The 12,982-nt window shown below is 53.3% G+C and overlaps 2 protein-coding genes across 12 annotated transcripts in view; one reads left to right on the forward strand and one right to left on the reverse strand.

The window, feature by feature from the left end:
* Positions 1-2,605: 2,605 nt before the first annotated feature.
* On the reverse strand, positions 2,606-8,909 carry ociad1 (OCIA domain containing 1). The gene is made up of 8 exons (XM_088633141.1): positions 8,657-8,909; positions 7,359-7,443; positions 5,936-5,989; positions 5,792-5,839; positions 5,319-5,448; positions 4,451-4,659; positions 3,751-3,906; positions 2,606-3,006 (listed from the first exon to the last, which is right to left on the reverse strand). The coding sequence occupies exons 1-8, from the start codon at positions 8,903-8,905 to the stop codon at positions 2,969-2,971; spliced, it is 969 nt and encodes a 322-aa protein (XP_088489267.1). The 5' UTR covers positions 8,906-8,909; the 3' UTR covers positions 2,606-2,968.
* A 25-nt stretch (positions 8,910-8,934) lies between these two features.
* fryl (furry homolog, like) overlaps positions 8,935-12,982 on the forward strand; it is a 127,737-nt gene continuing 123,689 nt past the window's right edge. For 8 of the 11 annotated variants that reach the window (XM_088631935.1, XM_088632239.1, XM_088632438.1 and 5 more), the window contains exon 1: positions 9,115-9,857. The gene's annotated coding sequence lies outside the window, so the exon portion shown is untranslated. Of the gene's footprint in view, positions 9,045-9,113; positions 9,858-12,893; positions 12,981-12,982 lie in introns of those variants that run through there. The other 3 variants (XM_088632088.1, XM_088632147.1, XM_088632928.1) reach the window with 3 other exon arrangements.

Genomic DNA, 12,982 nt, shown 5'->3' on the forward strand with positions numbered 1-12,982 from the left:
AATCCATAATGTTCAATGCAAAAAACTACTACTAATAATTCCTTATACATATATAGTCGAAGTCTTTAGAGGTAATGGGGATCCCCTCCACCAGCACCAGTGTGCAGCCCCACCTGGATGATGCGCCAGTCTGCTCCCCACACACCAGCTCTCAGTGGGGAGGAGAGCAGAGTGATGAAGCCAGTTCAGAGATGGGGATTATTAGGAGGCCATGATTGGTAAGGACCACTAGGAAATTTGGCCAGGACACCGGGGTAACACCCCTACTCTTTTCAAGAAAAGTAATGACCACAGAGTTTCAGAGCACAGAGACCACAGAGGACCTCGGTTTCACGTCTCATCCGAAGGACGGCGCCTGGTTACAGTACAGTGTCCCCGTCACTATACTGGGGCATTAGGACCCACACAGACTCTGACCACATCCAGGTACTGGCCAGGCTCACAGTTGTGAGGCCAGTTGTAAATTGCAGGATGATATAGCTACTGAGGATAACAATAACCCACAATGTCCAATAAAGAATTCAAATATGACAGCGGCCGTTATGTGTTACAGTCAACTGAGAAAGAGCAGCAAAATAATCTGGAGGACACAAGTGTTAATGATGAGGAACTGTTTGCATTTGGACTGAGAATCGGTTAAGAGGAAACAGTACAGACAAGGGTTAGGACTTCAAAACTGCTGTGATTAATTGCTGTGATTAGTGGAGGACCACAAGAGCCACTGCTCTCCCTCAGATCCATCTTCAGTGATGGGGTTTCTGGAAGAGCTGGCAAACAGCTGTTTCGCGCTTAGAAATCACACATATTTCACAAGGAATTTCAAGGAAATTCACTTCGAACTAGCAGTTCTTGAGTAAAAAGAGAGAGCGTGGCGTCGGAACGTGCCCCTGCTATAATCTGTAGTATTTCCAAAACACGGAGCTCTACTTGGTTGTTGAAGCACATTGTACTCATTCTTTCAGAGGAAAATGCTAGAAAGACCGCTGTGCTCAATTAGCGGCCCACCAGCCTCGAAAACGCCAGTTCCCGAACTGTTGGAAGCGACTCTCCTGAAGGAGCCAGGATTCTCCAGGCAGCCGTGCTCAGCTGCAGTCCGGGAGCCGGTCTCCGCGCCTCCAGTCCCCTGGGAATCACCGTGGGCAAGCACGGTCTACTTGCTCATTATTCTACCGGTTAACGGGCTGGACGAGTCTGGGGCTCCTTCTCTGGAGGCTTGAGAGTCCGGTGTCAGGAAAATGAGGACAACATGGGGGAGCAATTCAAAAGGGGATTTATAGTTGAAAAATATCATTTCAATCCAGGACTGTAATGTTAAAACTGTTAAACACACTGGTTAAGCCTAATCTAGAAAACATTATGCACAGAGTTTGTCATGGTGTTGTAGAGAAGATACTGCTGCTCAGGAATCAGACCAGAGAAGAGCAGCCGGACACAGTCTGGGGCTTGAGGGGGTGAAGGAGCTGAACCCTGCTAGTCTTGAACAGAGAAGAGTACGAGGAGATGGTGAATGCTGCAGAATTCTTCAGAGTCAACAGTGAAACATGAAAGGACAGCAGTGGAAGCTACAATTAAAACCGAGATGTGCAATAAAACTGAGCGCAGGAGGCACTTCTTTACACCAAGGGCAGTAGGAGTCTGGAGCAATCCGCCCAGCCCTGGTCTTTTAAAGCAATGGCTTGAAGAGGAGACCCTGGGAAGACCAAACGAGATGGCCAACTAGAAGGCTACATGCCATCATGCTCTCCCGCGAGTGCCGTGGGTGAACTTCAGAGCGTGCCTCGTTCACGGCGCACAGATTGAATTCCTGCGCAGCGCTTCTTCCGTGAGCTCTGTAGGGCAGGGAAGATGGGAACCAGGAAAGACTGGAAGGAAAAACCACAACTTAACGAGCCACGTTGCGCGATACCCCCGAGCTCCCAGCCTCAGCTATTCCGACTGCTCTCCCTCGCCAGTCTGGGAAGCCACTGGGGACACTGCCCTCCTTTTTCTTAAAACTGGGAAGCAAGTGCCGTTTTTTTTTTTTAGTTTAAAGAGGTTAGGTTTTTCAATTATCATTTCATTGAAATTATAATCATTCATTTAGAAATCTCTTTTTGAATTGCCTCTAGTGCTGCATGGCATATCTGTAAGAGAAGAAAGGCTCTGGACTTCAGCACATTGCACGAGGAGCCTGTCAGAATCCACTTATGATTCCGGATTCAGTCCGGCAGTATCCAGTATTCCAGCCCCCTTAGTGCACCAGTCCTGGGGTCAGGAGATGCGACGCCATCACAAAACCTGAAATCCGACGACACCCTAAAATAAGTCGCAACACACTTGTGACACCCTTTAAAAAAGACCCTTCTGTCCAATAAGGAGTCCAGCTCCACTGAACACCCAGCCCAGGAGCAGACCTGAAACAAACAGCTGCAACGCACAGGGCTGCTGGGAAACCTGCTCCCAGAGCCCGACACAAACAGCCCCTCGACAGCAAGACAGCGGCAGCCAGGAGTTTCTTCTACACCTGAGATGCCACAGCAGCTTAACTACTCTCACCACATTTTATGGGGTATAAAAAGCACATTTCTATTGTCTAAAATGTAATCCAAAAAGATAAAAAAACACATTTTGTTGAATAGGGTTTTATTGTGCTCCACAGAACATCTCTAAACACACCTCCAGCGTTCAGTAAGCACTTCAGACCCAAGAGATACCGATTCAGTTTTAAATGCTAGTTACAAATGATTTTTTTTACAGAAGTTCAAAGCATAGAGGTTTCAATGTCAGCATTTAAGAACAAAGCTTCTTCGTTTGTCCAGGTAAATGCAAAAGTGACCAAATTAAATATACGACACATTCAGTAAAATGTGCTGGGCCACACATATATCTGACTAATCACAGCCTGGGCCCAGAACATCAATTCAAGCTACTTCTGTGTAAAACTGGTAGGACTTGTGTGAATATTACTTCTCTTCGTCTGCAGATGAGCTCATTCTTCCCAAGCATCTCCATATTTGTTAGTTTTCACTGTAAAATCGGGAGAAGGACAGGAATTAGTTCCAGGAACCGCACTTCCTAAAGCACCACAGTCGTCACACCATTTTCCAAACCCCCCGAAGAGATCAGGCCCACAGCATCTCAGCTCGGAAGCAGGAGCCATCACCCCTGGAAACATCGCTAGAGTCTCTCACTGGCAGGGAAATTCTCGGCCAACAGCAAGAACAACTGCAAATGCATTTAAAAAAGGAACATAAACTCTCACAGGGACTAAGGTGCAAGAGGACACACCCGCTACCCCCTTAAGACATTGTCCTTTGCTCCCACGTCACACAGGCTCTGCGTCCAGGCTGAGATCAGCGGGAGAGAGGGTCTCTCGGGGAAACGACTCACCTCGTGTTGAATACCTCTGACAGTCTGCAGTTCAGCAGCGGCAGTAAACCACTGCCACCCCACTGGCAAATTCTGCACAACGCAGTGCAGCTCCTAGCCCGGGCTGCTGGTGCGTTCTAATCACCCCCCACCCGAGAATGAGGAAAACGATTTGCTAGGGAGCAGTTTAAAAAGATCCGATATATGCGGGAACTTTACACAGATCTTTAACAGTGCCTCTGTGAACCGGGTCCCCTCACACAGCCTGTGCTGCTGCTGGGGTTAAACAGGCTAGTGGACACAGGCCTGGCTCCATCATGCCGTGAGGCAGCCTGGTGATCACAAAAGAGCATCATCCCCCCCCCCCGAGCCAGCTGGGCCCCAGCCTGGCTGCCTCAGTACCTTCTGGCTTGGAAGCCCTTTCGGAGGCTGGCTTCAGGGGTGACTCGGATTTCTGGGTCATTGCCACCTCGTAGCTCCCCCTGTTCTTGTTGCGTAGCTCCTCGTACATGATGGTCTTCCTCTTGGGCTTCTCGTCGTCAGGGTACGGCAGCGGGGCTGAGGAGGGAAGCCCGGTCAGGTCAGGTCAGGCCAGCGAGAGGCCCTGCAGCTGGACAGGCTGTACCGCAGGTCCCGGACCACACGGCAGAGGAGGAACCGACAACCGACACAGAAACCTCCGCTGGAACTGCTCATCAGACCATAATATAGTCCCAAGAGAAACAAGATCACTGTCCTACAGAGGACTTACAGCGGGGCATGAGGTACAGAGAAGCAGAGAACAAAAGTATTACAAAAGTGCAAAGGTTCTCCTTAAAATAAAAATATAAAATCGACAATTTTCCACTTCCTACACCCCAATTGCGCCTCCCCTCGACCCGATGTCACGTCCCCCAGAGGTCCCTCTGGGAGCACAGCTTGGCCCTGACAGTCACAGCAGGTTACCCCGCCAGGATCCAGCCTGGAACGATGTCAGGACTGCAGCACTGAGCAGGTGCCCTCACTGGGCAACCACCCAGACAATGAGATACGGACGACCGAGCTTGCTCCTGGGCTCGGAGCGCGGCCCTCGCTCCGTGGCACCGCGCGGAGGCCGGGGTACCTTGAGGGCCGAGGTCCTCGGCTCCAGAGGGCGCCGACTCGCTCATCACCGAGCTGAAGGGGGCGGGATGGTAGGCGGAAGGGGAGGGCTCCTGGTCGCCGGGGTAGCTGAAGGAGTCCGCCGGGCTCTGCTCGCTCTGGGGCGCATGGAGCACCGGGTCAAACAAAGGAGATTCCGGGTCTCCCAGCTCCGACTTCTGGGGGCGGGACCTGACATGAGCAAGCCAGACCAGGGAAGATGATCAGTAAAGGACACTGGAGGCCAGTCGGCACCACATCCTCGAGCTACGAGCCATCCCGGTTTGCGGATGGCAGATCAGCACAGACCTGTTCCTTCTACCACACATGAAGACAGGCGCTGTCCACAGACCCACAACAGACAGGGGCGTCCGTGCTCTGGGCCAAGACGTGACACGCCGAGGTACTGCGCTATGCAAAGCATCTGCACTGTCAGTGAGTGCTTCCACAACAAAGAAACCCATGTGCTCCATGTTCCACATCGGTAAAATAGTTTAATAACTAAGATTTACATGGAAAGCTAATGAAGAAAATGAAATTAATAGGGTTTTTTCCCCCATATATACAAATCTTAACAAATGGATACTTCGTCTTTCTGTATCTAAGCGTAGACTAAATCGAACCTGTCACAGATAACACTCCTGGTATCTGGTGGATTTTGCTAATACTTCCAGCTTCTGGCCAATGGAACCTGACCGACTGTCTCTGAGGATGCGACTTCATGCGTACAGGACCCCACATGTACAGACAGCGTGCGGTGGAGCAGAGTAACACTCGCAAAAACAACTGCAGCACCGACTCCGCACAAGGAAGCACAAGGTGTTGAGCAGCGGGACCCCCGGACCACTGACCGGCCTGCCCCTGGGCTGCGTCCCTGACGAAGAGCTTCCCCCAGCGGAGAGTTCTCCATGTTCTTAAACTTCTCCTGACATGTCTTCATGTAGGACATCTTTCCTGCCAGGTACCCACAAACTCCGGCAACTGCGGGGACACCGGCAGACTAGTCAGCTCACGTACCCCACATGTCCGCCAGGCCAGACATGGAGGAGGATTTCACACCCCATCACTGCGCCCTGGCGGCCAGCGATGATCCACTACTTCCCCACCTCCCCTTGCGCGCTGCTGCTCTTAAAACTTGTCCGCTTTTAACACCCGTCTGGCTGGTGGCTCAGCCTGTTCCCCGAGATGCCTGGCGCCAGGCTGGAGGAGCTGCTAGCGCTGCACGGCTCAGCATCCGGTTCGTCAGCTGGAACACAGGGCTCTCAGCAGGACCGGAAAACCATTGAGAGGGGCTCAGGCCTGGCAAGCTGATGCTGTTACTCACATGCCACTTTGGGAAGAGAGCCGAACCTTGCTGAGGAACTGAGGACTCCTTAAAGGAAGAAAGAAAGAAGTTGAAAAACTTTGTTTTTATCCTGAAATCGGCCAAGCAGGACATAGCAGCCTCCCCGGGCGGGTTTGGGCTCACCTCTGGAGATCAGCGCCTGCGTCAACATCATGCCCCCGGCAGAGAAGGGCAGCGCTGTGGGGGAAAGAGGAGCGTGTGAGTGTCCCGGGAGCACCTGCCTCCTGCACACGACCCACAGGCGCCCCTCTCTCCCACTCTCACGGGAAAGCTCAAGGAACACCTTCACTTGATGTCTAGCCATGTTCTTATGAATATCAAGGCGTCTTTCCTTGAGGACTGGTGCTGCCCCTCCCCTCTCTCTCTGTACAGTATATATAAATCAGGGCCTGGTGACTTCGGGGACCTTGTCTGAGCTCCTGACTGAAGTAAAGAGCTCAATAATCCAACGTTCGGCTTTCCCATTGAATTTTAAATTCAGTTTCCATTAAAATCTCCCTCACTCCCTCAAACCAATAACAGTTCAAAAAGGGAAGAGCTCAGCTGGAACAAAACCCAGCACTGGAGTTCTGAGATCCTGGACTGGGAGCCCTGAAATAAAGCGTCCGTTTTGCTCCTGTGATGCAATGATACACCTTCGCATTACAGTCTGGAAATGATACTATTCAGCGCCTCAGTAAGCCAGTAAGCTTTTTTGTAGAGAAAATAGTGCACAGAAACCAGACAAATCCATTGCTCTACCCAGTTTCTATGGGACAGCATAGAAAATGAAGCAACAACTCAGACTGAGATCACTACAGAGCCACTGACTGCTCTATTTCCCAGCTCCCTGGGCTCCTTCCAGCACATTCAAGCTTCTCAAAAAACATTCCTATTGTCCCTGAAAGTGCATGAAATGACCCTGAATCCTGCAGGCAAATGAAGGAGCTGGAGACTGACCAAACGGATTGACCTCAGAACCATCCCTTCGCTGATCCAGGCAGCCGTGGCGGCAGGAGACAGTGAGCCCGCCTGCTGCCCACAGCTGCCGGGCCGGAAGGTGGCTCTGTGCAGATCGGACCCGTTCTCCTTCTCCACTCTGCCTCTGCTCCTACACACCCCACACTCTCAAGCAGCCCGATCTCTCTCTACAGCCACGGCACTTTGCTCCTGGGCTGCACCTGCCCTGAGTGATGTTAGAATGCGCGCCAGGTATTGTCTGTTGATTCGTTTCGCTTGGAATCTCTTCTATCAAGCTGTAGGGGTCTGGAGACGAGCCCGGCCCCACGCTCAACAGGACACTGCTGGATCAATGCAGGACACCCCAATACACACAAGGGGGATGAAGCAGAAAGTCTGTGAGCCCAGACAGCATGCATTGTGAGAGGACACCAGAGAGAAAACTCATGTGGCCAAGGGGGAGACCATGCAGGCTCCCAACAGAATGACCCCAGGACGGAATCAAACCCAGGACGTAGCGGTACGGTGCCACAGGTCATATCTAGCGCACCACGGTACCGCCCACAGGCAGAACAGTGGAAGGAAGACTGTAAAAGCAGGGACTCACAGCGATACCAGAAGCTCTCTTCATTGCACTCTCTGAAGACCCTCCTCTCCTCCTCTGTGGGAATATAGGACACGCCCAGCGGATTCTGCCAAAGACATCACATGCTTTACAGGTCCACCATACCTCTCTATTCCTGCAGACCTCGTACCCACAGCCACACCCCTCGGGTCTCGCTGTCTCCATGGCTGGCTTCCTTCGGGAAACAGCCGGGCGACACCCTTTAGGCCCAAAATCAGATGGGCAGGATGGGCGCCTGTTCCTCCTCTCATGGGTCACGACAGCAGCGCAGACAGGCTCAGTGTGCCCACGGCCGGAGGAAACCGACCCGGCCCCCGCCCACAGCCCGCGGGCACAGAGCGTCGCTGCTGCCCATGCTGCCTGCAGGGCGAGCCAGCCCCCGAGCTCACACCAGCGCAGGAGGCAGGTCTGGGCTCACCCGGGGATGTCCATCAGCGTCACAGAAGCACTGGTGCAGCCGAGGGTCGCTCTCCGGGAGCGGGGTGTGTCATGAGCGCCTGTAGAGCTGCACAGGAGCGTGCTACACAGGGGTGCCAGACGAGGCTTCACAGGCACAGCTCCAGAGGCTTATAGTGATGTATCACCTCAGCCTCAACAACACCCCCTCATCTGTCGCATCACCAAACAGTTTAGCAGCATGACAGTCACTGCCTTCCAACCCACTTCAGCATTCCACTGATCTAACTTAGAACAAGCTTTGCTGTTACGTTTTGTCCACGATAAGTCTATCCACACACATCCTCGCTTGCTCTCAGCTGTCATGAGTCAAAACACATTGTACACAATAAAACAATCCGAGACACGAGCAACGTGTAACTTTTAAACTTTTAAACTGTTAAGTTTAAATGACGTGTTAGCGTTGACTTCTGGGGATCAAACATTTACGATCCCCTTCAGGTAAACAAGTTGAGCGTAAAAATAGGAGGGTCGCACGAGACAAAAAGCCATTAGACTGGATTTGGTTTTTCGGAGAAAAACTGCAGTAACTTGAGATCCTTGATTTGAAAGCGAGATACAATAACAAGCAAAGCCCGGGAGACAGTCCAGGTCAGATTCTGCAGCGGTTCTAAAACATAGGCAAAACTTTGTATAATCAAGGATAAATACACGCTGCAGGCTGTAAATACCACAAAGTTCAAATGGACGATGTGGCGAAGCGTCGTTGCATGTAACAACTGCACCGAAAGTAGAAACACTACGACAGCATGAGACCTTCTTCTCCAAAGACCTCGGAAACCGGGATCCAGGTCCGACAGGTTAGAAATGATCTCGGGCACTACCTGAGGGGTTCCCCCGCGTTCCTGCTGAGCGCTCGTCAGCCCTGCGGAGGAGACCGGAGACATTTTCAACCAGCCAGGCACGACCCCTGCAGCAGCAGCAGCAGCAGCAACCTGTGACCGAGACCCTGCTAGGCCGGTCAGCCAGCACAGGGAGAAACAGGAGCAGCGCCTTGTGTCTGCGAACGACCTCCACGGCGAGCAGCAGCAGCAGGAGCACGGCGACACCGCTGACCCGGAAACACTTCTCATCACAAACAGGAACTCGCGAGCGTCCCCAGGTCGCGAGTTCCTGTCGAGCGATCTCCAGACTGCTGCCCGGCAGACTCTCGGCCGGGCTTGTGTTTATTTATTTACCTCGGTGTTTTTATGACATCAGACGACAACACGTGTAAGTCACAGTTATCTATCTTTATTAGGCCTTTTTAAAAAACAAACAAACAAACAAACAAACATAATTGTTAAGGATATTTAGGCACACGCATTATGAGAGAGTGGAGCCAGAGTAAACTTCATCCGGCCACAAACATGAAAACCCCAGCCAGCCCCTCCGATGTCATGTGTATTCGTATTCTGCAGGATCTGGGAAGCGGGGCTTTTATTTCGAGGGAGAAGGTGCTAAATCAGCTGCGAGCCAGCATAACGCCCGTGCCGGACAGGGGCCAGGGCTGGTGTCGGTGCCGGACCGCCCTCTGGACGCGACGGCAAGAGCACCCGGGTCACAGGACCCTCCACGCCCACCCGAGTCCACCGAGCGCCGAGCGCCGCTCAGCCAATCACCGGCACCGTCCTCGCCAGCTCCCCGCACGATTGAAGGCGGCTGCAGCTAATGGCAAGACCGGGGCCTTCCTGGGCGCCTCCGTTCTGCGCCAATGGGCGCAGCGCCTCGGCGGCACCGGGCCTCGGCCGCACTGACAGGGCGGCGCTCCTATCAGCGCCGCCGGGCGGCGGTGCGGCCTCAGCGGCGCCCTCCAATCCGCTCGTCGCGGAGGAGGCACCTCTGGAAGCCGTCGAGTTTTTTTTTAGGTGTTGGGAGAGAAAAAAAAAAGAAAGAGAAAGAACATTATTCCGAAACAGTGACGAGAGGGTAAAAGCGACGCTATTGTTCAGCCTGCGAGGTTTACCCGGTTTTCGGTCGGAGCGGATCTGCCTGTTCGGGGGCGCCGAGTGTGGCGGAGGACTTGGAGAGCACTTCAGCCGGAGGGTAAGGGGCGAGCGGCGCTGTGTGCGGCACTGCTTTCTCGCACCGATCCCCCGTGTTTGTGACTCGACGTCTGTGATGCGCTCCTCTCCACGCGTGTGCCGTTTTTGCCTTTCCTCGTCGGTGAAGCGCGCTCTCCCCCGTGCGTGTTGCTGCTTGTAAACGGGCAGGAAGGATGCGAAAGGATGTTTTTTTTGTTCCCTTTCCGTTATGTCAAATATGTAGCCTTTTTTGTTTGTTTGGGGGGCTCCACTTCTCAAACGCAGCGGAGAGGAGAGGGGCGGTGGGGGTCGCACAGTCGGAGTAGTGCGTTTTGTGTCCTGTCGCGTCTTGTCGTGTCCACGCGTGGTGCACATCGCCCGGGGGCCCGGCCAACCCGTGGGTCTGCACCGGTGTGACAGGGCTGTGGGCTCACGCCGTGCGCCCCTTTCTGGCCCAGTCTCGGTCCGTGACTGACGGGCTCCGGGGGGGAGGAGAGCCACGGTCCTAGCGGAGCTGACGGGGGTCTCCCTGCCTGTGTTTGTAAATACCCGGCGGCGTGCGACCCCGCCAGCTCAGCGGGCAGCTCTGACAAGCCGGCCGCTTCTCGGGCTCCGGACCGATCCTGTGCGCACACCCTCCACATTTTAGCGCAGCGAGTTATCTTAATGATTCAGCCCCGACTCCTCGAGTCCGGCTGTGGGCTGTTGCCGAACCTGCAGCGCGCTGGCCGCGGTGTCTGGTGGCAGAATGCGAGCCGGGTCTGTGGAGAGCCGCGCCGAGTGGGTGGCACTGGCGATGGTGAAGGCGGTAGAGAGTGTCTGTTGGATCACCGGCACGCTGAACTCGAACAACAACTACTCGCAAATCAGGTAGTCCTGCTCTCTGACTGCCTTCAGGGTCCTCCCGCGCCTGAACGGACTTACAGTATTGTTGTTGGTGTTCGGAACTTGTTTGCAGTTACTTTGTGTGGTCATGTTCGTTGTCGTCCTGCAGTTGCACAGGAAATATTGTTAATAATAATAATAATGATAGGAAAGAAGTGTGGCGTCTTGTCCCCTTTCAGCAGTGCGGGAAGCGGGGCGCGTACAGGCGTGTTTTGGTTCGGGTCGAGCCTGAGCTCTGTGGATGGGGGGTTCCGTGCGCCGGGGCCGTGGCTCTCATCATTTACCCGAGCTACCGGGAAGAAATAGCCCACGCCTTCCTGCGTTTGGTCCTTAATATCTGTCCAAGCGCAGGTGTTCCGATTAAACTGTCAGGATTCAGCGTCTCCTGTCCTTTTTCTTGTGTTCTCCTTGACGAAGCGCAGACATAGCAAAGGAGATCTTTAAACCAATGAAACAAGGTGCTTTAGGCAGAGTTAATGTAGTCTGAGCGGCAGTGATCTGACATGACGACCCGACAGTTTTTGTGTGGTTTCAGCATCTTCCTGCTGAGTGCGCGGTGAGCCCTCCCCTCTTCAGTCAGGGCTCGCTTTCACAGAGGTGGGGAGGACGAGAGCGGGCCACAGCTCGGCCTGGCTGCTCCAGAGAAGTAAAAGTGCTGTGTCTGACGCTAAAGAGCGTTCCCCTAGCCAAGCCTGCCTTCTTTCCCGTTTCGAAGGCTTTTTCCTTCCTGTGGGGTTTTTGAAGAAGGAAAATGAAGGTCACACAAAGAAATATATATAATATATATAAAAGCTTCACCTTCATATGTTTTTTTTCCACTTTTCGAGCTGCAGGGTGGTTACCGAAACACTACATGTAGGCCTGCTGTGTTTATTCTCCAGATGTGCCGCCCTTCCATTGTCTAACCGCTTCACCCAGCTCAGAGTCGCCGGGGACTTGTGCCCACTGCTTCCCAAGATAGGCTCCAAGGCAGGGTACACCCTGGGCAGGAGGTCAGTCCCCCTCGGGGCTCTAGGCAGGGTACACCCTGGGCGGGAAGCCAGTCCCCCTCGGGGCTCTAGGCAGGGTACACCCTGGGCAGGAGGCCAGTCTCTCTCAGGGCACAAGGAAGGGTACACCCTGGGCAGGAGGCCAGTCCCCCTCGGGGCTCTAGGCAGGGTACAGCCTGGGCAGGAGGCCAGTCTCTCTTAGGGCACAAGGCAGGGTACACCCTGGGCAGGAGGCCAGTCTCTCTCAGGGCACAAGGCAGGGTACACCCTGGCAGGAGGCCAGTCCCTCTCGGGGCACAAGGCAGGGTACACCCTGGGCAGGAAGCCAGTCCCTCTCGGGGCACAAGGCAGGGTACACCCTGGGCAGGACAGGACAGTCCCTCACAGGGCACAAGGCAGGGTACACCCTGGGCAGGACAGGACAGTCCCTCACAGGGCCCACCAGCTTGTCTTGGGACTGTGGGAGTAAACGGGAGTGCCAGGAGGAAACCCATGCGAACACGGCAATGTTCAGTGCTGTTGGATTGCTTGTGATGCTCTTGTGAAAGACGGGGATGATTCTTTGTGTTAAAGAGGGGTGCTGCTGTCGGTTTGCCAGGCTCGGATTGTCTCAGGGGTGAGTCAGGAGTGGCCGTGCGATGAGCACCTTATGTCCAGCTGGGATGCTGTCCAGCGCTGGCTTGCACACAAGCCTATTGGAGCTCCAGGGAATCCTTCTGGACTGCCTTGGGCATCTCGCTGGGATTATCCTGGGATAACCTCTCAAAATACATGCTGGGTTTAATCCAGTGGGATTCTGTGGTATTGTTGAATGTTCTAATAAAATCCAGTTGTTGTTAAACCTCCATGGATTAGGAGAAGAGTGAATTCAATTATTTCTTTCTAATTTTGAAAGCAAATGATTAAATGCAGCGAAAGGGGGATTTTAATAATTAGACCTTTTGCGTTTCCCATCATAAAATGTTGATCTGTAATGAACGAAGATTATTTTTCCTTTGAAAGGCAGGAATGCAGTCTTACAACCACGAGCTGCATGCACTGGCTATTAAAAATAAGAAGGGAATATAGGATTAATGCAGCTTCCAAAGTAATGAATTTATTAATTATCCATTTGAAATTGAACATAATGGTAGCGATTTCTACCCTTTACCTCACTGACCTGGGGTCGCATGGCTGCTCCTCAGGCAGGTGACAGGAGACCACTCGGAGAGCACCTGGCCTCGCTGAGACCGGAGGGGTGTGGAAGCCGGGCACGAGCCAGCTGTTTGAAGGT

Source organism: Lepisosteus platostomus, chromosome 1, assembly GCF_059453375.1.
Source record: "Lepisosteus platostomus isolate fLepPlt1 chromosome 1, fLepPlt1.hap1, whole genome shotgun sequence".
Lineage (NCBI taxonomy): Eukaryota > Metazoa > Chordata > Actinopteri > Semionotiformes > Lepisosteidae > Lepisosteus > Lepisosteus platostomus.

Excerpts from the sequence above, each read along its gene's own strand:
- ociad1 (XM_088633141.1), bottom strand. The coding sequence starts at position 8,905 with ATGAGAAGTGTTTCCGGGTCAGCGGTGTCGCCGTGCTCCTGCTGCTGC. Across the intron at positions 5,449-5,791 it reads CTCTCTTCCCAAAGTGGCAT|TTGCCGGAGTTTGTGGGTAC; the intron begins GTGAGTAACAGC and ends GTGTCCCCGCAG. Across the intron at positions 3,007-3,750 it reads AAGGGCTTCCAAGCCAGAAG|TGAAAACTAACAAATATGGA; the intron begins GTACTGAGGCAG and ends CCGATTTTACAG.